This window comes from Bufo bufo, chromosome 10 (assembly GCF_905171765.1).
Source record: "Bufo bufo chromosome 10, aBufBuf1.1, whole genome shotgun sequence".
NCBI lineage: Eukaryota > Metazoa > Chordata > Amphibia > Anura > Bufonidae > Bufo > Bufo bufo.
In genome coordinates this window covers 52861141-52887557 of record NC_053398.1, presented here as the reverse complement: position 1 = coordinate 52887557, position 26417 = coordinate 52861141, and the positions used below count along the sequence as shown (strand labels likewise).

The 26417-nt window shown below is 46.0% G+C and overlaps 1 protein-coding gene across 1 annotated transcript in view; it reads right to left on the bottom strand.

Annotated features, from left to right (window-relative positions):
• Window positions 1-26417, bottom strand: part of LOC120980825 (calpain-1 catalytic subunit-like) — an 86606-nt gene that overhangs the window by 39013 nt on the left and 21176 nt on the right. Inside the window, exons 3-6 of the mRNA XM_040410134.1 lie at window positions 13207-13325; window positions 4449-4582; window positions 4104-4272; window positions 2498-2581 (exon numbers count right to left, since the gene is read on the bottom strand). Of these exons, the coding sequence (XP_040266068.1) occupies window positions 2498-2581; window positions 4104-4272; window positions 4449-4582; window positions 13207-13325 (506 nt within the window). The remainder of the gene's footprint in view (window positions 1-2497; window positions 2582-4103; window positions 4273-4448; window positions 4583-13206; window positions 13326-26417) is intronic.

Genomic DNA, 26417 nt, shown 5'->3' with positions numbered 1-26417 from the left:
TCACCAAGAACAATAAGATCAGACAGTTAATGTTGGGTACAGTTGGGAGGCCCCCATACACATTAGGTTGTCAGCCAAAATTGGCAGGATCGGCTGACGTACATCTGATGCGTATGACCAGTAGACTTGCAGTATGGAGTAGGTTTGGTGTCCAAGCTAATACTCCTTTTAAATAAAAGTAATGGTGATCTATATACCCTAAATAAAACAAAGAAACGAGAGTGTCTATGAGCTACAGTACATTAAGACAATAATGGCATAGTCTATGATTTAACCATCCACATTTTATCAGACAGTGACCCTCCAGCTTTTCCTTTAGACCACACAGAGGTTTAGGCCTCATGCACACGACCGTTGTGTGCATCTGTGTCCGTTGTTCCGTTTTCCGTGATTTTCTGCAGACCCATTGACTTTCAATGGGTCCGTTGAAAACTCGGAAAATTGCACCGTTGTTCATCCGCGTCCGAGATCCGTGTTTCCTGTCCGTCAAAAAAAATATGACCTGTCCTATTTTTTTGACGGACAACGGTTCACAGACCCATTCAAGTCAATGGGTCGTGAAAAAAAACACGGATGCACACAAGATTGTCATCCACGTCCGTGATCCGTGTCCGTAGGCTACTTTCACACAGACGGATCCGCAGATCCGTCTGCATAAAATCTTTTTCAGATTTCAGTTTTCACTTCGTGAAAACTCAGATCCAACAATATATTCTAACACAGAGGCGTTCCCATAGTGATGGGGACGCTTCAAGTTAGAATATACTAAGAACTGTGTACACCCGATCTCTTACAGGGGGCTGTGATCCGCACAATTAACCCCTCAGGTGCCGCACCTGAGGGGTTAATTGTGCGCATGATAGCCCCCCTGTAGAGATCAGGTGCTGCCAGGCAGGAGGGGCAGCAGACCCCCCTCCCTTCCCAGTTTTAAATTCATTGGTGGCCAGTACAGCCCCCCTCTCTCCCTCCCCTGTATTAAAATCATTGGGGCCAAGTGCGGCCCCCCCTCCTCCCCAGTATTAAATTCATTGGTGGCCAGTGCGGCCTCCCTCTCCCCCCTCCTAATTAAAAATCCCCCCCCCCCCATCATTGGTGGCAGCGAGAGTTCCAATCGGAAGTCCCAGTTTAATTGCTGGGACTGTCCGATCGGTAACCATGGCAACCAGGACGCTACTGCAGTCCTGGCTGCCATGGTTACTTAGCAATTTTAGAAGCATTATACTTACCTGCGCTGTCTGTGACCGGCTGGGCACTCCTCCTACTGGTAAGTGACAGGTCTGTGCTATAAGCAATGCGCCGCACAGACCGGAAAATGGTCGTGTGCATTGAGGCCTTATTCTAACACCCTTCCAATAGTTTCTTGTAAGCAAATGAGATCAAGTCGCAGGAGATAGTAACACTAACAATATGATCAAACTCATCCAAGCCAGAAATAACTAACGGGGTAGCGGGATGCTGACATTGAGCTGCATGCCTCAGCTGCAAGTATTTATAGAAAATGGAGCGTGAAAGGTTAAATTCCGACTCTCGCTGCTGGAGAGATGGAAATGTCCCATTGTCATACAACTGATAAACATACTGTATTTAACTCCTGCTTGAACCCAACTATCAAAGCCTAAACTGCACAAATGCACATTACTCCAAATAGGTATATATTTTGTACAACCAGTAATACCCAAGTGTTGTAAATGGGATGCAAAAAAATATGCCCATGCTTTAGGCACCGCTATTCCTCCCTTATCCTTAGCCAATTGTAGCCTATTCAACATAATACTAGGTACCGTCTTCCACTAACTAGGATCTCCCCAAAAAACTATACAAATTTAAAAGATGCACCAGCAACCATTCAGGAGAAATATGGAGAAGGTATAACACTTGCAGCATCAAGGTCATCTTTACCAAGTTTGCACGACCTAATACCGAAAGTGGAACGCTTTCTTATGACTATCTATCAGAGGATTAATACTCAAGAGTCACATATTTCCTAGCATCCCTAGATACCCAGACGTCAAGATACTTCAATTTAGTTACACAAGGGACCCCATTCTCTCAATATTGGGTAAGACCTGGGACTCCATTAATAGCTGAATTTGTCCAATTAATGGAAAGCCCAGAAAAGATGCCAAATGTATTGATCATTCATGTCCATGGCCCTAGGAAGAGACAACTCAACATTGTGTAAGGACAATAAAATGGAGACCTGGGGGACATTTTTTAAGACAGCGTTTTCCATGCTGGTCTCAAGTCGCTGTGGGAGGAAGCACCAAAGTTATGTAGAGGCACAGGCATAAAACATGGGTGCAAAACATAGGTGGGTCCATCACATATAATTTGCACCCCGCTACTGAGAATGGGAGAAAAGACTAAATGGAAGTAAAGTAAGCTGACCCCTCTGCCATTGATAAGCGGGCATGTGGTGTAACGTTGATGTAAACTCATTTTACAACTAGTAGTATCCTAAGGACATGTGGGTTGGTCATATACTGTATATGATTACCTCCTTTGCTCCTGTAACAGAATATGCATGACCTTTGACGAGTTTCTTGAATGTTACGGCTTCCATATCGGTTGTACTTGTTATCTATAGACAAGAAGCAAAATCAATGAAAATACCATCATCATACCATCAAATCATCTTAAGAGAGAAATGACAAATCAGGCTTTGTAATCATGAATACTGAAGAATTTTCTCATAGAAGGAGTGCTACTGGATGCATTGGAGATGCATAGTGAGCCTGTCTCACCAGTACATCAGATAGAATCAACGATCTCAGCAGAACCTTGTAGTGATCATCATCCTTCTTTGGAAAGTGAAGGATCATGATCATCATATAGTTATTTTCCAATGTGTTGACAAATCTAATGTGCTGATCATTTTTGTCCATTATCATGGTCTACAATATGGGAAAGAACAACTCAAAATCAGAAAGTAAAAAAATAAAATAAAATGATAGCTAGGTTGCAAAGGTAGCCTATAAACCTATCAAATCAAAGCAATCATTTCTGAGATGGAAACAGAAATATAAAGCACAGTTCCAGATCCATCGCACGATGGACATCAGCAGCACCCAACAGAACCCATTGACTTCAATAAGGAACCTGTCATTTGTGGATGGGAAAAATTGCGCAGCATGCAGTGCTATTGTTCCCATCCGTATGGACGGACTCTCTGCCTGAGCCTCGGATGCAGATGTGCACAGACAGAGCCTCTCAGTCACTGCTCTGAGGGCTAGGGGGGCACTCCTCTCATAAGTATACCAGACTATGAGTCCACTGTATTCTTTCATTGCTCATAGTAGCCACAAGTCGCAACACTTTTGCACCGTTTCGTCTCTTAGAAGTACGGACCCGTAGCTATAATATACTTCCCTAATATTAGAGAGCATATATTTAGTTGCCAGATTAATTCATGAAACAATTAAAATTCAGATATTGTTGCACATTCATTGGATTGGGGAAGATCTGAGAATTGTCTGAAATATGTTCCCTTCACAAATAAATGTCAAATGGTTTCATATGGTAGGCAGGTATGCCATAAAAGTCCTGGCAAAAAGACAATGGACTAAAGTTAAAGAGGACAGGTCACTAGCTTCCAAAAAGTATACCACACACCTCTCTTCAGTTACTTCGCCCCCATGAATGCACCAGTGGCACCTATTCCCAATATTGGCACCCTGTATTTTATAGGGCTGTGGTTTGCCAAGGGGACATCTACAGTCTCTTCTCTCCTGAGGTTGATCACTTAGATGCTGTCCAATAAGCGTAGACAGCATCACAGTGGTATCTTCCCGGCCAGAGTCAGTATGGCTACCATCACCACGTTCCCTGTATACTGACTCTAGACAGGAAAACGCTGCTCTGACATAGTCTGTGATTATTGGACACCTACATAGGGATCACCAAGACTCCACCTCAGGACAGAGGTGACTGTAAAATGCCCTGCCAATAAAAATGGGGGCAAGTCTCAAGGGGCCCAAAAACAATTGACACTAGTGAACTCATGGTGCATGGTTTACTCTTTGTAAATTAGTGACAGGTCCTCTTTAATAATGTCCATGAGTTCTGAGGCATAACTGGTAAAAACAATCCTAGTGTTCACTTACATCAATCGAGCAACCCATGAGGGATCCCCTCTCCAAAGCCTTTAAGATAATGCCGAAAAGGTCTGCAGGAGGCTTCTTCAGCTCATACCACTCAGTAACTCCTCCTGTAAAGTCTTCAAAGCCTTCAGAAGTGCTCCCTCCAGAGAGAGCTTCATAACTCCCATTAGCCCTGTAAGAAATATGCATGATTGTAATCTATTGTATATGGGTAGAATTCTAAGGTTTTACTATCGTACAATTTTGATAGCTGTTGAGTATGAAATGTCAGATTCCAAGCACCAATATAAAAAGTATATCACGTTGTTAGGCATTTTGTATGTGCATTAGGTTAGTGAGCACTCATACTTAGCATATGCCTTCTCCAGCAGTGCACTCCAGAATTCATTCCCTGAGGCAGAGTGTACGAAGACAAGTTTTCCATCCTTAACTGGGAGATAGTCATCAACCACCACATCTACCCACTCGCCAAACTGCCATAGCTGTGAAGAGAAAGCAGAAGAGGTGAGTGAAGTTATGGAAAATTTGATTCAGCTGGTTCGCCAAATTTCACAAAGAAATTAGCTTCGTGACATGGAACGGCGACCTGAGGCTACCATCTGGGCCTTTCAGGGGTTAATCAGGGTAAAAAAATAAAAAAATACTCACCTTATCCATTTGATTGCGGAGAGGTAGTCACGGCCATCTTGATTGAAGATACTGTGCGAAATCTTGTGTGGTGATGTCATACGTCACTGCGCGGTATCTTCAATCAAGAAGGCCGCGATGGCCTATTCACATGCAAATGTGTTTTTTGTTTTTACCGCCATTTCATGGAAAATGTATTAGTTACCACGAAGCACAAGTAAATTTGGCTTCATGGTGATTAAAATTTTTCCTGAAATTCAGATCCAAGTCAATACGTTTGACTTCAATTCACTCAACACTAGAAAGAAGTCGTTATGTACAACATTGACTAATGGCACCCGAGTGCTTTTAGTATTGTCTACAGCCATGCACACAGCCATTGCCTGGTAGTGCCCATATTGCGGCCTACAAACAGCGGGTCCGCAATACACGGGCACCGGCCGTGTGCACCCCGCTCTCACTTGAACTATCTACGCTCGCAATTTGTAATGAAGGTGTAGATGGTTGTTACTAATTGAAGGCATGTCCCTGCACAGTCTGACACTGGCAACACTGACTGGATAGTGTTAGGGCTGTTCATTGCAGGAATCCCGCTCCGTGTGCAGTGTTGGACTGGGGTACTTAGGGCCCACCAGTGTAACTGATTCTGGGGGGCCACCTTAGGACTACTGCACACTAAGGCTACTTTCACACTGGCGTTTTGGTTCTCAGTTTGCGAGATCCGTTCAGGGATCTCACAAGCGGTCCAAAATGGATCAGTTTTGCCCTAAGGCATTCTGAATGGAAAAGGATCCGCTCAGAATGTATCAGTTTGGCTCCGTTCAGTCTCCATTCCGCTCTGGAGGCGGACACCAAAACACTGCCTGAAGCGTTTTGCTGTCCGCTGGATGAAACTGAGCCAAACGGATCCGTCCTGGCACACAATGTAAGTCAATGGGGACGGATCCGTTTTTTCTGACACAATCTGGCAAATTAGAAAACAGATCTGTCTCCCATTGACTTTCAATGGAGTTCATGACTGATCCATCTTGGCTATGTTACAGATAATACAAACTGATCCGTTCATGATGGATGCATGCGGTTGTATTATTATAACGGATCAGTTGTGCAGATCCATGACGGATCCGCCTAAAATGCGAGTGTGAAAGTAAACCAGCTTTTTTTTTTTTTTCATGTCTGTACCATTCACTTCAACAGGTCCGCAAAGAAAAAAAAAGAAAAAATGACACTGTGTGCATTCCGTGTCTGTATGTCCGCATGGCCGTTCTGCAAAATGGTAGAACATGTCCTAATATTGTCCACATTACTGTTCTGTTCCGCATAATGTGCAATGCACACACACGGTATCCATGTTTTTGCGGATCCACAATTTGCAGACTGCAAAACATCCGATGGTCGTGTTCATGAGCACTTAGTGATAACAGAAATATTACAGATGAAGTATGATGGTAGACAGTCACAGCAAAATGCACAAACAAGACACATGCAGCGCGCACCAATCACTCACTGGACACAAGAAACTTCTACATGGCTCACATGCCACTGATGCATATGTCACATGCTGCACATACATAGAATATATATAGCACACACCAATCACACATAGGAAACACGCAGTGCACACACCAAGACATTTATGCCTAACCCTATTAAATGTAGCACACAAAGGGGCTGTCTCACTTCAGTAAATAGTATTTATCATGTAGAGAAAGTTAATACAAGGCACTTACTAATGTATTGTGATTGTCCATATTGACTCTTTCCCATCACATTATACACTCTTGATTGAGTGTCAGGCCCTGCCTCTCCATCCATTCTCTATGGGGTCACTGGAGATGGCGGAGTACAGCGCTGGCTAATTCCAGTGGTCCGAAAGAGAATAAATGGAGCAGCAGGACATACGTGTTGCCTGCCACACCATCTAAAAGGGGGAACAGAACCCGTTCCTGGGATCAATGGGGGTCGCAGAATTGGACCCCACTATTCATATAGTTATGCCCTATGGTGTGGAGAGGATAACTTGAAAACCTGGACAACCCCTTTAAATCCTCCACCACTCCACCAGTATCTTGAAACTGGGGGCCTACCAAAGAATCCCCCGCCTCCCCGGTGGGCCGGTCCGAGTCTGTGCGTGTGTCAGTATGTTCCTCCGTTCTGGACTTGCAGGAGCGCACGGCATTATCAGGATTTATTATGCTCTGTGCCTCTGTTTGACCTTACAGATACAGGATTATACTGACAGCTTTATGTCACTATGATACTGTAGAAGTAAGTATAATGCCCTGCGCTCCTGCAAGACGAGCAGTTTCCAGAACGGAGAATCACACTTACACATGGAGCGCGATTCCCACAATAGACTTGCTTGTGTACCCAGTGTGGGGACACACTTCCAACTGGTAACCCCTGTCTGGACCTTCACTAGTCCACTGGATAGGAGATAACTAACTGATTTCTGGTACCCTCACTGATCCCCTGTCCTGATAGGGTGGCAGGATCTATTGATTCTCTATGGAACTGCCAGAATTAACTCCAAACTGTTATCTGTATCATTGATCACAAAAGGTCAGATTCAGATTGTAGTACACGGCGTGTATGTGAGGCCTGTATTACACAGGCTGAGGGTCGGCCAGATCATTGCTAACAAGCATTTGTAGGGATACTTGCTAGCAATTACCTGCCTTATAAAAGTGCCGCCGATTACCCAGGCAATCGCATCCTTTATGCCGAAAGCAGATTGTGCTGTCAAATCACGGTCTGCTGCTGGCAAATACGGATTCTGTATGGGGACAATTGATGGCATTAGCGAAGGAGGTCTCCACCGACCAGCAGGCGATGGTCGGGAAGGAACGCTTCCTACCTGACAATCGTATTGCTCATCTGTTAGTCTAATACTGCATAACGTTGCTGCCAACTTTGGGGCATTTTGGGAGTCGTCTCCACAGAGATTCCTCACTGAGGATCCGGCTGTGCCTCTATGTGACTATGGCTTTGTTTAAATCTCTAGTAGAAAGGGGAAGGTCTGGTTGTATCTCAGTTTTAATTTTTTTTAAAAAGGTGAACAATAGATATAATGGATATTTGCATTTAAAAAACACTAGTACCTGTTGTTTTCATTCAAAACCAAATAATATTTCATGCTTTATGCTGTTTTTAAAGAAGATCAGCCAGGTTTCAGTATACATGTGCAGTGCATAATACAAAGTACAGTGTACAGGGCAAATGAACACTATAGATGTTCTACAGTGTATGCCATAATGACAAAAGAAAATACAGGGAAGGCACATGGCTGCAGGCAGATTCGACTTTGCATTGCACCAAGTGTTCATGTTAATTTAAGTAAATTAAATAGTGCCCTGGAGCAAGCATGTTTCACATGAAAAGAAACCAAATTGTTGCACGCTTAGGCAGAATATACGGGTATATAAAACCCTGTGACAAAGGTGCAATTGTGTATACTATACTTGGCACTGGGTACCTGCATGGGGCAACATTGTGCTATAGAATTCTGTATTTCCGTATTCCCCTATAGGTATGAATGTCTTCTTGTATCACGGAAAATGACCTATTGCTTAACTAAACCTTTGGTGAAACCACAATCGCACAGCAGTGCTTCTCGGAGAAATCTGCACTGTCAGGTTTCATCGGCTTTGTTCGGCATTCCCAGCACACAGAGTACAGATCCGCAGAAAGTATATGGGATCCATACTCTGCACCCTGGAGAAGCCAAGCAGAGCAGATGAAAACAGTCGGTGCAAATTGCTCTGAGACGTGGAACTGCACAAATCATGGTTTAACCATAGGTTCAGGTACCCTTTATACTAATGACCTATCCTCTGCATAGGTCATCAGTATCTGATCAGTGGGGGTCCGACTCCAGGGACCCCTGCTGATCAGCTGTTTCAGAAGGCACCGGCACTCATAGTAGCACCATGGACTTCTCATAGCTTTCTAGCCTAGGAGCAACTTAGAAGTGAATGGGGCTGAGCTGCGATACCAGGCACAGCTGCTGTACAATGTAGAGCTGAGAGAAGGCTGTGGCGCTCACAGGCGCGCCAGTGCCTTATTAAACAGCTGATCAGCAGGGGTCCTGGGTGTCAGACCCCCACCGATCAGATACCGATTACCTGTACAGAGGATAGGCCTATCCTATTCCTGACCAGGAGCATTTTACATTTATCTCGTACATGGGTCATGATGACTGCCACCCAGAAGGATCTTATGTATCTGATATATCATTCTGGTCTACTAAAAACACTTTCAAAAGTGAATATAAAGCAAAAACAGTAAAGTCATTACAGATCATCCGTATGTACAAAAGGCAAAGAAAGGACTACACTGTCAATAAGCAAAAGAGAGAGGTAGACCCGGAAGGTTAGATCACTTCTCTAGTCAGGGAGGTGCCTCCCATTGTCAGGAAAGTGATTCATCCATGTGAGATGCAGGACGGCAGCTATACCAACCCTTCATGTGCCGGCAGCTAAGCTTCTATCAGCCTTCATAACTTTTTGACAGTGCGATTATTTAGTCTTGATTTACCAGTTTCTCCTTCAAACGTAATAACCTTATTAACCATACAGTAACACAAGTTATGTGGAGAGAAGAGTAGGCGTATGAAGCAGGATTTGGCGTCACAATAGTTAATCTCATACGTCTCCACCCAGACCCTTCTGTGGTAGCAAAATAATAAGGACAAAGAAAGGAAGACAAAAAGCACATAACGTGTACACACGTGTACACCGCTCAAGCTCCCAGCCTGTATTGGAATACCAGAAGACCACTGCAACGTTTTTTTCAGTAGAACAGAAAATGAGTCCCTTGCTAGAATTAAATGAATAGAATGCAAGTAAGGCCTCATGCACATGACTGTATCCATTTTGCAGTCTAAAAAAATATGGATGTGGTCAGTTTTGCATCCGCATTATTTTTTAAGACGCATTGACTTCAATAGGTCCTCATTTTGCAGACAAGTATAGGACATGTTCTACATATTTGTGGAAAGCACACACAAAATGTCCACCCCAAATGTATTGAAGACAATTAGTCTGCAAATAAAATGTGGACAGCACACAAACCAGATCCATATTTTGCGGATCTGCGATTTGTATGGTTGTGTGCATGGGGCCTTACACTGAGTCTTTTCCTATAAAAGTATGGGGCACATTTAGTAGGACCGCGTTTTAGATGCCAGTCTTAAGAAAGACCTGAGCTGGAGGTGGTTCCGTTGAAGTTATGAAGAGGCGCCGGCCTTTTCATAACTTCGGAGGATCCTCCGTCAGTTCTAAATGTAGGACATCTTCCTAGCTGTATTACATTTAGATGTTTTTCTACGCCTGAAACCCCTTACCCGCCATGCCCCCAATTTTAGACCTGGCGTGAACGGGGAGAAGTCGCAGATTGCGGTGTAACTAACTGTTGCGCCACAATCTGTACCTGAAATATGCCTAATTTAGGCCTATTTGAGATTGATAAATGACCCCCTACATATCAATCTTCTCAGCTCCTCCTGCTCTATAACGTGCTGCAGATTGCACTGCATTTTCATGGTGACAGGTTCGCCTTATGCCTACTGCATACAGCACTGAGCTATGGTTCACTGGCTGCAGTACTCTGCTGAGCGACACCCAATCAGTTTCATCAGAATCTTGTGAAGAGTCAGTTTCGTCACCAAAACACCCAATGATATCAACTCATGACATGTCAAAAGTTACAGAACCGACAGTGACCCTTAGTAAAGTAGAAGTATTAGTGTATGGCACATGTCCTATGATGACCTCTAAATGAAATGTTCTTAGCGTTGAACCAAGGCAGTGTGATCATCTACTCAGGACCTCAATCTACTGGTTGAGTACCTAGGACTTACAATATGACATGTGCAGGTCTTTGTATCTTGGTTGGAATGCCATATTAAGGTGGAGTTGTGGAGATTAAAAAGGTTTTGATACCAAACAATGATGGGTGTGATCCTGAAACATACCACCCTCAGCCATAACCTTCAGTGAGATCATGTGTTCTCTGCATTCATTTTACATACAAATGGTAAATTAGACAAGAGTCATCTAGACAAGTAGCATTCGCCGCTCACCACTTATCAAAGAAATAGACTGTGCTGTCACTGGGATAGTGGCATTTCTTCCATCTCAGCTTTACCTACAGGCCATAGATGCATTGTAAGCATCCAGGGCCATCTTCTTCATTGTGGCCTTATCTAAACACTGCAATTGCGTCATGCACGGCTTTCCTCTTGTGTTGTGCTGTTGTGGTGTGGCCAGTGCATGAGACTATTGCCTTTGATATGACTGGTCAGACTGCATGAAGAGGGTTGGTGTCCTGGGCAAACCCCAGTTTTAGTGAGAATATTTCTTGCAAGGGGTTGTCCCATCTGGACATTAACTGCATGTCGATAGGATATGCCATAAATGTTGGGTAGGTGTAAGTCCCACCTCTGGGACCTGCTCTTGTATCAAGAATGGGGCCCTGCTGTGAATGGAGAGCACACCACACATGCACAGCTTTCTGTATTCACTGCTATGGGACTTCTGAAAATACCCACGTGCGCTCAGTCAGCTGTATTCAGAAGTCCTATAGCTTGCGCTGCTCTGTTCTTGAGATAGGAGTGGGTCCCAGAGGTGGGACTTGCACCTATCTAACATTTATGGCATATCCTATCTATATGCCATAAACGTCCAGATGGGAAAAACATTTTAACAATAGAATTATTTTAAAGTTGTTTTATGGGAGTTTTATACTGATGACCTATCCTTTAGATAGGTCATAAGTATCTGATCAGTGGGGGTCCGACACCTGGGACCCACACTGATCAGATGTTTGAGAAAGCAGCGGCTCTCCGGTGAGCACTGCGGCCTTCTTTCTGCTCACCAAGCACAGCGCCGTACATTCTATAGTGGCTGTGCTTGGTATCGCAGCTCAGCCCTATTCACTTCAGAGGGACCGAGCTGCACTTAGGCCATGTGATTGACAAGAGGGACTTCACATGGCCTGGGAAAAGCTGTGAGAAGGCAGCGGCACTACTCCAAGCACCAGAGCCTTCTCAAACCACTGATCGGCAGGGGGCCTGGGTGTCGGACCCCCGCTGTTCTGATATTGATGACCTATCCAAAAGATAGGTAATCAGTATATAAGTCTTAGAAAAACCTTTTAAACGTACTTTTTAAAAAAAAAATTGCGGTGACATCACATGGCCCAGGAAGAGGCCGCTGCCCTCAAAGACTGCCGGCCTCTTCTAACAATCCCTGATAGATCATCAATACTAATTACTGCATAACCCCTTTAAGGGCTCATTCACACAAGATAATTTTAACTTGTCATAGTTCAGTTAATGAAAAAACAATGTTTTTTTGTCTGCAAATCTCTTAAAGGGCTTCTGTCACCCCCAAAACCCTTTTTTTTTTTGGGCTTGTTAAAATCCTTTTTTAACGACTATTCCCTATATAGGGCTCTTCCCTTTGGCTGTGGCTTCTTTTCCTTAAAAAACGATCTTTTAAAATATGCAAATCACTTCACTATCAGCAAGTAGGCCGTCTACTTGCTGGTAGCCGCCGCAAAAAACCGACCCCATGTCCTGTTGATTGACAGGGCCAGCGAGCGCTCTCCTCCTCCGGCTGGCCCTGTCAGCATTTTAAATCCTGCGCCTGTCTTCATTCGGCGCAGGCGCTCTGAGAGAAGGAGGCTTGCCTCCTCAGCACTCCCTCAGTGCGCCTGCGCCGATGACGTCTTCTCTTTCGTTGACTTCTCACAGAGCGCCTGCGCCGAATGAAGACAGGCGAGGGATTTGAAATTATGACAGGGCCAGCCGGACGAGGAGAGCGCTCGCTGGCCCTGTCAATCAACAGGACATGGGGTCGGTTTTTTGCGGCGGCTACCAGCAAGTAGACGCCCTACTTGCTGGTAGTGAAGTGATTTGCATATTTTAAATGATCGTTTTTTAAAGGAAAAGAAGCCACAGCCAAAGGTAAGAGCCGTATGTAGGGAATAGTCGTTATAAAAGGATTTTAACAAGCTAATAAAAAATAATTAAAAAAAAAAGGGTTTTGGGGTGACAGAAGCCCTTTAAGCCCTTACATTTTTTATAGGTTTTTCACATGCATGACAAAAACAGACTGTCCTTCAGTGTGGTTAAGATTTTTTCCCCCTATCCGTTGACTTGAATGGGCAAGTCCTGTGTGAAAAATGTAAAATAAAGAACATGCTGCATTTTCTCATCTTGCATGAGAAGTAACAACTATGTGGCACAAACCCATTAACCTGCAGTACCCATGTGTGAAAATCACTATGGCTGGGGCTACACCTAGACGTTTTGTAGCACTTTTAATTGATTTTAACTATTGAGCTATAGCAGTCGTCCAGTAAATGAAGTTGTATGCAGTCTCGTGCACTCCAGTGGTTGCTTGAGTTAAAAATCAATAAAATTGCTACAGACAGTCTAGGTGTAGTCTTAAAAGGTGTGGATACCAGTCATTACCTGAAAATGGAAGAGTCCTGCGTAATTCTGCTGAAAGCTCTGACCATGAGGAACCACTCGGTGGAGGAGAGTGTCATTTAATGTCAAGGAGGCAATAGCAGCGAGAAGCCAACAGTCACCTGGAAAGAATGAGCAAAAGAGAGCAAACAGTCTTAATATGGGGCTAGAACAGAAACATTCCTGGTATTTATGGCAACAGTGTGAAAAGGTGAAGAACGGCAAAAATGTGATTATCAGATCTGCTATCATGCTGAAGAATTTATAAAAAATAAATAAGCCTCAAAAAGTACGTTGCTTGGTGGTGTCGCAGGTCCCGACGGTGAAGTGGGTACAGTTCACACAGGTGAAAGCGTTTTTTTTGGTTGGACCGCGCTACCTCGGAAATCACAGAGGATCCACAATCGAAGCCAGCAAGATAATCACAAGCATGGGGAAGCAAACAGGCCAGTCAAAACCTCTCCTCCTCTCCTTTCCAGGCTTCTATGGAACACCAAAATTGCATCCAATAGTGAAGTACCGTCATGCAAATTGGAGTAAAAATGGTTTTATTATACTCACAATGCACAAGTATATACAGGGAGTGCAGAATTATTAGGCAAGTTGTATTTTTGAGGATTAATTTTATTATTGAACAACAACCATGTTCTCAATGAACCCAAAAAACTCATTAATATCAAAGCTGAATATTTTTGGAAGTAGTTTTTAGTTTGTTTTTAGTTTTAGCTATTTTAGGGGGATATCTGTGTGTGCAGGTGACTATTACTGTGCATAATTATTAGGCAACTTAACAAAAAACAAATATATACCCATTTCAATTATTTATTTTTACCAGTGAAACCAATATAACATCTCAACATTCACAAATATACATTTCTGACATTCAAAAACAAAACAAAAACAAATCAGTGACCAATATAGCCACCTTTCTTTGCAAGGACACTCAAAAGCCTGCCATCCATGGATTCTGTCAGTGTTTTGATGTGTTCACCATCAACATTGCGTGCAGCAGCAACCACAGCCTCCCAGAAACTGTTCAGAGAGGTGTACTGTTTTCCCTCCTTGTAAATCTCACATTTGATGATGGACCACAGGTTCTCAATGGGGTTCAGATCAGGTGAACAAGGAGGCCATGTCATTAGATTTTCTTCTTTTATACCCTTTCTTGCCAGCCACGCTGTGGAGTACTTAGACGCGTGTGATGGAGCATTGTCCTGCATGAAAATCATGTTTTTCTTGAAGGATGCAGACTTCTTCCTGTACCACTGCTTGAAGAAGGTGTCTTCCAGAAACTGGCAGTAGGACTGGGAGTTGAGCTTGACTCCATCCTCAACCCGAAAAGGCCCCACAAGCTCATCTTTGATGATACCAGCCCAAACCAGTACTCCACCTTCACCTTGCTGGCGTCTGAGTCGGACTGGAGCTCTCTGCCCTTTACCAATCCAGCCACGGGCCCATCCATCTGGCCCATCAAGACTCACTCTCATTTCATCAGTCCATAAAACCTTAGAAAAATCAGTCTTGAGATATTTCTTGGCCCAGTCTTGACGTTTCAGCTTGTGTGTCTTGTTCAGTGGTGGTCGTCTTTCAGCCTTTCTTACCTTGGCCATGTCTCTGAGTATTGAACACCTTGTGCTTTTGGGCACTCCAGTGATGTTGCAGCTCTGAAATATGGCCAAACTGGTGGCAAGTGGCACCTTGGCAGCTGCACGCTTGACTTTTCTCAGTTCATGGGCAGTTATTTTGCGCCTTGGTTTTTCCACACGCTTCTTGCGACCCTGTTGACTATTTTGAATGAAACGCTTGATTGTTCGATGATTACGCTTCAGAAGCTTTGCAATTTTAAGAGTGCTGCATCCCTCTGCAAGATATCTCACTATTTTTGACTTTTCTGAGCCTGTCAAGTCCTTCTTTTGACCCATTTTGCCAAAGGAAAGGAAGTTGCCTAATAATTATGCACACCTAATATAGGGTGTTGATGTCATTAGACCACACCCCTTCTCATTACAGAGATGCACATCACCTAATATGCTTAATTGGTAGTAGGCTTTCGAGCCTATACAGCTTGGAGTAAGACAACATGCATAAAGAGGATGATGTGGTCAAAATACTCACTTGCCTAATAATTCTGCACGCAGTGTACAGACAGTATACAATGGATCAATCACCCGACCCGGGTTTCGCTCGGTTGAGCTTCGTCAGGGGTCTGACGAAGCTCAACCGAGCGAAACCCGGGTCGGGTGATTGATCCATTGATCCATTGTATACTGCCTGTATATACTTGTGCATTGTGAGTATAATAAAATCATGCTGAAGAAGCCACCGCTCCGATATCTCTGAAGCCATAACCTAGCCGGCTGATAGCACATAAAATGGTCAATGTGTCCCTTCTGTAAGCCATCTTGGCCCATGAAAAAGGGTCACATGTCACACCTTTCACAATTATACACTTCTAAAAACGCAACCTTTGAAAAGGTAGAAGAAAAGAAAGTTAGCAAAAAGTCAAAGTAAATAAGCAAATCAATGGCAGCAATCTATTGCAGGGTGTGCCCTGGTTTGCAGTTTGCATTGCCGTGGACCTGTACACAGATTTGCCCCATTGTCCTTCAACCCAAAGTTAGCAAAATACCACGTATTTCTGTGATGAAATCTGTGCTGAAATTGTCCGTGCTTGCAAGTACTATTCACATTTAAGGGATGTGGACTGCAAACAGATTTCAGGACGGAATAAGTGGCAAAATCCATGTGCAAATCCCATTGTGTGAACATAATCTGTAGAAGACAGGCCAAAATAAAATGTCAAAGCACAATATGCATATATATATATATTTTGTTTTTTATTAATTTATTTATAAGTTCCCATTCTTATGAAATTCAACATTATATTACTGTTCTGTGCTGGAGGAAAGAGCCGGATGATCAGACAGTCTGAGACACTGTATACAGGATCGAAATAGTTTTTCAGTACGTCTTCATCTTCTTAGCAACCATTAATGGTAAGTATTTGCCAGTTAAAGGGGTTGTCCAATGAAACATATTCTACATTATTCAAACCAGCACCAGGATCTGAATACTTTTGTAATTGCATGTAATTACAAATGTATTATTGCCGAGTTATTCAATTAACTCTATCTGTATAGCGCCACCTGCGGTTTGCTCTTTTTGTAATTTCTCTGTCCCGCTTACTGAGATGGCAGCACATTCTCGGTTCCATCCTTCAACTGCCACCAGCTGCAGCAGAAAGGACATGCCTCCTGGGAAAGCACACAGCCCCTAAGCCGCCAGCTTGAAATAAATCTAGCAGAACAATGAATGAGCAGATCTCTGGACCCATGTGAGGTACCGGGCTGGTTCTAGTTTGTTAGAAATGTAGTATACCATGTCTGGTTTCCATTTTTTTTACATTAATCATGGGAACACCCCTTTAATGATGTGAGTATACGTCCAATATATGCCCCAAGCCAATATGTTTACCCATTCATGTGAACAAAGACAGGACTGTCTTCACACATCACATGTATTTGGATCTTGCGGCAAAACGTGGACCGAAGTCACAATCAAAAGGAGCAGCTCCATGAGAATGAGGACAGTCAGCTGTGTTCACATGCACATAGTGGTCGGGAGAAGATTTATCATTGTGCTTGTGGACAGTGCGCCAAGGAGCTAATTAGTGTCATTATTCACTATGATTTAGCAAAGCAAAAACTAGAAATACTGGCCGGAGAGGAAGTAACAATGCAGTACTAAAGGAACTGGAGACGACTGCAGATACTAGATACAGATGGAAATGTGACTCAGCAATGATGAGAATGTGAGAAAAAGGCGAAGAAAATCTGAAAGTATACCAATGTCTTAGAAAACTAGGTATGATTTAAACACCGAATAAACAGTGTGTGTGTGTGTGTGTGTGTATATGTGTGTATATGCAGGGGTGTAGCTAAAGGCTCATGGGCCCTTTCATGCCAAATTCTTGACCTAACCCCTTCCCTCCAGCCAGGGGTGTAACTTGACCAGCATGCACTTTCCATAATACCGGTGTCTTCTTATGTGGCACAAGGGTCTTTGGGCCCCCTCAGGCTCCTGGGCCCGGTAGCAACTGCTACCTCTGCACCCCCTATAGCTACGCCCCTGTATGTATGTATGTATGTATATATATATACACACACACACAAAGTACAGCATGCAGGCGATGGAATATGTAACAGCATTGTAAAAACACACATACACAAATACAGACACGCCTGAGCCAAAGAGCAATGACTCAGGGAAGAGCAATGTGAGGCAGGGGGAGGGAGTGATGCCTGGGGGAATCCCTGTGTCACACGCCCCAATTAAAACCACAACCTACGTGCCCTTCAACTCTCACACACCATACCCTGGAGCTCACCCGTGAAGGTCTCCACTCGAGAGAAACAAACTCTCTTAGCATGAAAACATATTCTAGACCAAGCCTGCGGCATATGTAAAGATGAAGGCATCACTATTACCATAAAACAGGGATGTCAAAGCAATGGCCCTACAACTGCTGCAAAAACCACAACTCCCAGCATGCCCTCATAGCCGTAGGCCATACCAGCCAGCTTTTGAAAATGCCAAGGAAGGACAATAGCAGTGTCAAATGTTACAATACTAAGCCGTGCCCCTAACTCCACCCAATGCAGGTGCGTAACGATCACTTGAACGGGTGCGCGTTATGGAAGATACGGTGAATGCACTACTTTTTTGCACTGCGGACAGTCGGATACGGATCGCAGACCCCATTCAAGTGAATGTCTGTGTCCACAGACGGTGGGTGCCCATGCATTGTAGGCCGCAGTTTGTGGTCCGCAGCATGGGCAAGGCCGTCACACAATTGTGTGCATGAGGCCTAAGCCATTTTTCCTTTACATCATTTGTGATAAATCTCCCCCAAAAATCTTGTCATTTTGACCAAGATCACAAATAAGTGGATACACTCAAGGCAGTATTGACCCAAAGAAGGAGCAGTCTATCAACCAGCCCCAGATAGACCATAAATCAGCCACATATATGGGGGACAGAAATAAAGGAATGGTCTTATCAGCGTCTATAGATCACTATGGAACCCCTCTGGGTCCGACTGACCAATCAGAGTACCAGAAGATCCTCCGGTGGGTGCAAGCTCTGACAATAATGGACCCCTAATAAAAATTATGCAGGGAAGGAATCCTTATTATGCCCTAAATGATCTCCCAATAAGGAGCGTTCGGCAAGGGAAAGGGTGTCCTTGTCTAGAACCTGTCCCTAGTATGCAGACTTTGGAGATGTCTCTACAAGGGGAAATCTACAATCCAGCAGGGAATATGACTTATCTACCGCAAGTCCCTACACATTTCATCTCAGGAACCTACCAGCCTTATCAGGAGACAGAGGAGAGGGTCCATACTAATGACCTGCTGTAAGGCTACGTCTACACGACGACATTTGTCGCGCAACATTTTGTTGCACTAATGTCGTGCGACAATTTTTATAATGGCAGTCTATGTGTAACGGGGTTCCGAAGGTGCACTCGGTCCCCCATTACCCGCAGACCTGTTGCTTAGCTTTGGGAATGAGGATCTGTGTTTGACCTCATTCCCAGGGCGGCTTTACTAGCTGGGTGGCTCCCTGCTCCTAAGTCTGCCTTGAGCGCCGAGCTGATCACTCGGTGCTCGACTGGTTGGTCTGTCGGTCATGTGACGCTGGCCACGTCACATCACCCTCACTCCCCACTATAAATACAGGCAGCCTGCTGGCCACAGGTTGCCTGTTAATTTAGGTTCCACCTGTGATTTGGTCTTTCCTGGCGTACTTACCTCCTGCTGAATTCCTGACGATCCTCTGCCTGCTCCTTGTATACTTTGCTGCTCTCCTGGTATTTGACCCCGGCCTCCTCCTGACGATCCTCTGCTGACTCCTTTGTACTTCACGTCTCTCCTGGTATTTATGACCCCGGCTTCTCCTGACAATTCTCTGCTTGCTCCATTTGTACTTTGTAGCTTTCCTGGTATTGACTCGGTCCGTTCATGTCCTGTTGTTTGTCTGTCTGTCATCCCTGCACTTATTCCAAGTTAGGGATTGCCGTCCAGTTGTCCCCTGTCATTAGGACTCGCGAGGCAAGTAGGCAGGGCCAGGGGTAAGGGTGGAGCGCAGTAGTCACTTCCCTTCCCCCTGTGTGTGTGTGTACGCGACCGTTACACTATGGTGTCGCACTGCAACATGCAACAGGCTGCGACTGCGACGCAACAGTCGCAGAAAATCCATTTGAGATGGATTTTTCTGCGGCTGTTGCGTCGCAGTCGCAGCATGTTGCATGTTGCAGTGCGACACCATAGACTGCCATTATAAAAATTGTCACGCGACATTAGTGCAACAAAATGTTGCGCTACAAATGTTGCAGTGTAGTTGTGTCCTATCTGTCGCGCGACAAATGTCGTCGTGTAGACAAGCCATGCACTATCTTGCATGTGGCGATCTGTAAAGCCATCTCTGGCAAGTGACCAGGCCTTCACAATCCACATTAGACGATTGGCCAATCGAACCAAAACTGAGTAGCACCTATCCTATTTGCACTTCAAAGAAATATAGCCTAGCGGAAGACAAAGCATTCTATAATCTATATTCTGGTCAAGACTTGTTGACTTCTCTGCTTGACCCATGACAAGCCCTGGTTGAGAAATAGTGCTCTAAAGTACTTTAAAGGGAGTCTGTTATCAGCATTTCACTTTTTTAACCCTTCCCATAGCTCCCTAGCATGCTTACATTTAATAAAATTGTTACCTCTGGCATTAATCCTGGACTTATAGAACCATCAAAAAAGATCTTTATAACTTATGCAAATGAGGGCTCGCAAGTGCCCAGGGGCGGCGTTACACTCGTAGGTGCCCTGCTTGCTCAGCCTTTTCATTGCGTCCCCCCGCCCCTTCCTACCCTCTGACCGCCTTTCTACTAACTTGGTATTCCACCGAGATCCTGCGCCTGTGCAGTCAGTCCGTCGGCCGGCGCATGCGCACTGCGATGCCCATTCCTTGTACGGCATCACAGTAACTATTGCGCATGCGCCGGCTAACGGCGCGAAGCCGGCACATGCGCATTAATTACTGTGATGCCATACAAGGAATGGGCATTGCAGTGCGCATGTGCCGGCCGACGGACTGACTGCGCAGGCGCGGGATCTCGGCGGAATAACAAGTTAGTAGAAAGGCGGTCAGAGGGAAAGGATGGGCGGGCGGAGGGTAGGAAGGGGCGGGGGAACGCAATGAAAAGGCTGAGCAAGCAGGGCACCTAGGAGTGTAACGCCGCCCCTGGGCACTTGCGAGCCCTCATTTGCATAAGTTATAAAGATTGTTTTTGATGGTTCTATAAGTCCAGGATTGATGCCAGAGGTAACGTTTTTATTAAATGTAAGCATGCTAGGGAGCTATGGGAAGGGTTAAAAAAGTGATATGCTGATGACAGACTCCCTTTTAGCACATTTTTGGCATGGGTTATATTTTCTTCATGTGCCAGTCAGTCATGCTTTTGATGTCTCCCTCTTGTAGCTGCATACTGAAAGTAATTAGGTTACAACAGTAATTTTGGCAGTTATGTAGCTATCATTTTGTCACAAAATCACCCAGGCTTCACAGAATCGCATAGTCCCTGCCTCTTCTCTCAGACTTCCCAGGTCTTATGTTAAATTATGTTGAACACTGCAGCAGATCTTGGAGGAAAGAAGCCCTAGCAGATACCTCCTATTATTTTTCTCATCTGCTTAAAACTTGGCAGCGGAAAGCAGGCACATTTTTTTGAGGGAGTATGGGGGCTTGTCTGATAACCATTTGATGTATGTGAACGGACTATTACATGGCAGTGGAAGTACACACACAAACATGGCCAAGTGTCAAGCCAATCCCATAGCTTGTACTTGACGCAATGGCTTTTTGGAAACTCTTGTGGCTATATAACTGGGAGTCCGTGTCAACTTTCTTGGCCGCATTTGGACCAATGCAGGAAGTTTGCAAAAGGGTCGCAAACTTTTTTGGACCTACATGGTCACATTCTGAACAGTATAATCCTCTGATGCATCCAAACATGAACCAAGTAGATTTCCATTACAGTGGAGATCTTTATTCTGTATGTTGGTCATCCAAGGGTTAGGAGCCATAAAATGTTGAAACAAAAAGCCAGGGGCATGGTTTCAGGGAATGTAGAGGGAGCAGTCACATCCAGGCCCTGCTGCCTGAGGGGGCCCTAAAGACCAATCTCCCACATTAGAAGACAACAGTATCATAAATGGGACATAATAGGTGTGGCTCTGTTTTTTGATTGTGGCCCAGGAACTTCCTTTGGTGTTGTTACTCCCAGCCCATAAATAGTGAAGGCCTTCTAGATTCCTGGAAGTTTTGGATATTCTCCAGCACATATGCTGCAGGGCTGGGAGGCAGCACTACAAATTTTTCAGTGCCGACAGTGACTTTTCCAGAACCTTGGCCATTTTCTGAAGCATGGGATCTGCTAAAGTCTGGGTGCTGGTATCTTAGGTGTTGTGTTATGAATAATGATATAACTGTCCATATTCTCATTACAGTTCATGAGTACAGTACTACCAGAGGCACAACTATTACAGCGAAAGGCAGGGTTGGCAACCATCCAGAAATTTCTGGACAGTCTGTAAAAACAGGCAACTTTTTTCCTGTGTCTGTGAAGAAAAATAGAGGTTTTTGTGATTTTTTTTTATTTTTTTAGAGGATGATGGTACTTGACTATTTTGGTGGTAATTATCATTTTACAGCTCACAGTAAATGCTGGTAATGAGTTCTTAGCAGTATATTCATCTATAGACAGGTATTACCAATAATCTATCATTCATTATGGCTTTCCACTTTGTCCATAAAAATGTTGGCTGTCCATGATTTTGGGATAAGTTGTCCAGTAAAATGACAAATCCTGGTTGGCAACCCAGGCTACAGGGGCAGCACTCACACCCAGGCCCTGGTGGTGCCACAACAGAGGACACCAGCATGTGTTTACAAGAGGCCAATACCACACATACAGTGTCGTGATCAGCATCAAAGGAAGACGCATCACATTGTGCCTAGATACTTCGCTACTTCATTGCCATATATGCAAAAGTTCAGTTTAATGGTTTAAATGCCAGGAAAGAAAAGCCGGACTGAGGGCTATAGCCTAGGGCAGGGGTGGCCAACCAGCGGCTCGCGAGCTGCATGCGGCTCCTCGGACCTTCACTTGCGGCTCTCAGAGGAGCGCGGTCTCCTCTACATATGCGGGATGTCGGAGGTTTTCAAAATATTAGCAGCACAGGGGAGAAGGAAGAAGAAAGCAGTCCCCTCCTCCTCCATGTGCTGCTGCCGCTGCCACCAATGAGAATGCAGAGGGGAAGAGGAGGGGAGGGGCTGTTTCCACTGCCACCAATGATGTTAACTCACTCATTTATTCAAATACAGGAGGCGGGTTCTGGCTGCAGAATCATATAGCCCGCACCTGAGGGGTTAAGTGCCAGGGAACGCAGCATAGAGGCCAGGTGTCAGCTATGTGATTCTGCCGGCACCCGCCTCCTGTATCTGTATTAAAGGTTGTCATTGGTGGCGCAGTGCACCCCTCCCCCCTTCCCCCCTTAATACAAGCAGGCCCGCGCTCTGACCTGACGCTGTGCACGTCAGGTCACTGTGGAGAGATCGCCACAGCCTTCAGGGCAGCGGCAGCAGAGGTAGGATAAGCCTCCTACACAGTTTTATTTTATTAAAGTACTGATCTGGGGGTCTTATCTGACATGGGGGTAGTATGAGCTCAGATAAGACCCCCAAATCCTCATCAGACCCACAAAATAAGCCTCCCCAGTGCTCACATAAGACACTAAAAATCAGACACCCCATGCTCACATCTCCCCTATGTCAAATCACCCCTGAGCATCTGAGCATGGGGCATCATCTGAGCATGGGGCGTCATCTGAGCATGGGGCGGTCATCTGAGCATGGGGCGGTCATCTGAGCATGGGGCGGTCATCTGAGCATGGGGCGGTCATCTGAGCATGGGGCGGTCATCTGAGCATGGGGCGGTCATCTGAGCATGGGGCGGTCATCTGAGCATAAGGGTGTCATCTGTGCATAAGGGTGTCATCTGTGCATGGGGCGGTCATCTGTGCATGGGGCGGTCATCTGAGCATGGGCGGTCATCTGAGAAATCTTGAAACACATTGTGAAAAAAACAAAGCTTGCCAGAAGTCTCACTAAAGCTACATTACAGGTAGGAGAGGTGGTTTAAATGCACTTTTAAATGTTTGATAACTCAATTGCAGTAATACTGTCGTCTGCACGCATATTTGTGTAAACTGATAGCTTGTGGCTCCTGGCAGTCATACGATTTTTTTTTTCTGGCTCTTTGTGTCTGTAAGGTTGGCCACCCCTGGCCTAGGGGGAGGCGACCATGACGGGGGGGGGGGGGGGGGGGGGGGTTTAAGGAGACCCTGGGGTACGGATTGGGGGATTTGTGGGGTCGGGGAGGAGCTATGGGGTTAAAAAGAAGTGTGCGGCCGGTAAGAGGGGCCATTTTGTGGAGAAAGAAAAAACGGACACATCTGCTTACCGGAGATGGAGGCCTTGCTGGCAGAGTTGCGGTCGGCAGCGGAGGAGCGTGGCGAGGGATGGCTCCAGGAGCGTGTGCAGGAGCTGCTGAAAAGGGGCGGCGGAGGTGCCGATCTTGCCTCCGCCCACGGCGGTCTATCCCACCGGCGCGCCTTAGCCCTGATAGTGGACCCCCTCGGGCTCAGCGCCAGAGACGGAGCCCCAATTGGGACCCTCCACGCCTGCAGGCGGCGCAGCGCAAGGAGTCGGGACCAGGTTCGGCGGGCCCAGTCATGGGAGATGTGGCTGGGGCCCCTCAGCGCGCAAGAGGGAGAGAAGATGGCGGAGCTGCTGCAGGCCACGCGGCAGGAGGCAGCAGGCTCTTGTCCAGAAACGACAGGGTGCAAGAGGGGGTTGGATCCGCCTCCCATGAAGATACAGGAGAAGATGTGCCGTCTGACGTCCCTGGCTCCAGCCTAGCCAGGGGACCCATAGGAGAAGTGTGCCCAGGAGGATCAGCGCAGAGGACCGGTCGGGATGCAGGATCTGTGACTGATGGGGTCACAGCACCCACGCAGCCAGGTGAGCAGCAATGGGGACCTTAAGTGCAGTGGGGTGCTAGCTTAGCGGGGGGCCCCAGACAGAGCTGAGTAAAGGTTGGGGGCGTTGGCTGGTTTGGTAGCAGGATGGGGCATGGGGGGGGCGTCCCCATTACCAGCGTGGGGTGTTGGGGGGGGCTCTGGTGGTGTTGGGGGCGCTGTGCCTGCGGTGTCGGGGGTGAGGGCCAGCACGGTGTCGGTCCAGACGCAGGTGGGGGGCGCGGGGCAGGAAGATGCGACGCGGTTGGACAATAGGGCTAAAGGGGAGGTATATGTATGTTTTGAGGGTCCCCTGGGGGCGCATCTTAAGCAGGAGGTCAGAGAAAAAATATGGAAGGGGGAGTACGTAGATATATTTTTTCTTTGCTCCCGTTGGAGAAGTTTAACTTAGATAAAATTCAGAAGGACGGGAGCAAAAAAGAGGATGAGGAAAAACGCAGGCACGGGCTGATACCGAGGTCGTTTGCGAACTGGTTACAGGCGTTCGCGATACTGGCGAGCGTGATAGGAGAAAAAGAGCCGGAATGTTGTTCCGCTCTTTTTTGCTACCTGGATGCCGTTGGGGAAGCTTATAGGGTGTATGGGGGTTTAGCGTGGCTGTGATATGACGAGCAATTCAGGCAGCGGAAGGCAGTGCGTCCGGGTATCAGATGAGATCACAAGGATATTGCCTTGTGGTTGAAAGTAACGGCACCGGTTAGGTCAGGACAGTCCTTTCGGGGGGAGGCCGGGGGCGGAGGACAGTCGGGTTTTGCGGCAGCTTCCGCAAAAGGACTGTGCTTCCTGTTCAATGAGGGTGGATGTAAGTTCGGGGCCAAGTGCAAGTTTATGCATGAATGCTCCAACTGCGGGGGATTGCATGGGGCTGCACGGTGCTTTAGGAGTAGTAGGCAAAGAGGTGGAGAGGGTTCTGGAAAAGGGGGAGACGCCGGTTCGGCTGGTAAAGATGGAGCCGTATGTCGATAGGTATCCTGACAGGAAGGCAGCAGAGATGCTAGGGGAGGGATTCGCGTTTGGTTTTCGGATCCCTTTTTGTTTCGTCTGGCGCTAGGTTAGTTACAAAAAAATTTGCATTCGGCAGCTGTGCACCCGGGGGTGGTTTCGGAGAAGTTGGAAAAAGAGGTTAGACTAGGGAGGATGGCTGGCCCTTGTTGGATTTCCGTGTGTCCCCGTTGGGGGTGGTCCCAAAAAAGGAAGTCAATAAGTTCCGGCTGATTCACCACTTGTCCTTCCCTAAGGGAACGTCAGTTAACGACGGCATTGACCCGGCCCTATGCTCGGTGGTCTATACGCCGTTTGACGCGGCAGTGGCATGGGTGAGGAGGTTCGGTCAGGGACCGATATCGAGGCGGCGTTTAGGCTTTTGCCGGTACATCCCGATAGTCAGCACCTGTTGGGCTGTTTTTGGAATGGAGGTTTTTTTGTAGATAGGTGTCTACCGATGGGCTGTTCATTGTCGTGCGCATATTTTGAGATGTTTAGTTACTTTTTGGAGTGGGCGGTTAGGGATTCGGCTGGGTGTGATTCGGTTATCCACTACCTGGACGATTTTCTTTGCGTCGGCCCTAAAGAGTCGAGGGTTTGTTCGGTTTTGTTACATACGTTAGAGGGGTTGTTCGGGTTATTTAGGGTTCCTTTGGCCAGGAAAAAGACGGTGGGCCCCATGACTAAATTGAGCTTTCTTGGGATAGAGATTAATTCTGAACTCATGGAATGTAGGCTTCCTCTCAATAAGTTAGTGGACTTGAAACAGAAAGTAGCACGGGCAGGGCGGTTACGTAAAATTCAGATGCGGGAGCTCAGTCGCTTCTGGGAAAGCTTAATTTCGCGTGTCGCATTATGCCCATGGGCAGGATTTTCAGCAGACGATTGGCGGGGGCAACGGTGGGGGTGCAGGCCCCCTATCATTTCATTAGGTTGGGGCGGGAGCTGAAGGAGGACTTGTTGGTTTGGGGGGCATTTCTGGAAAAATATAATGGCCGATCCTTGTTTATGGGCGAGATGGTGGATTCGTTTGATTTTGACCTGTTTTCGGATGCGGCTGGGGGTTGTGGTT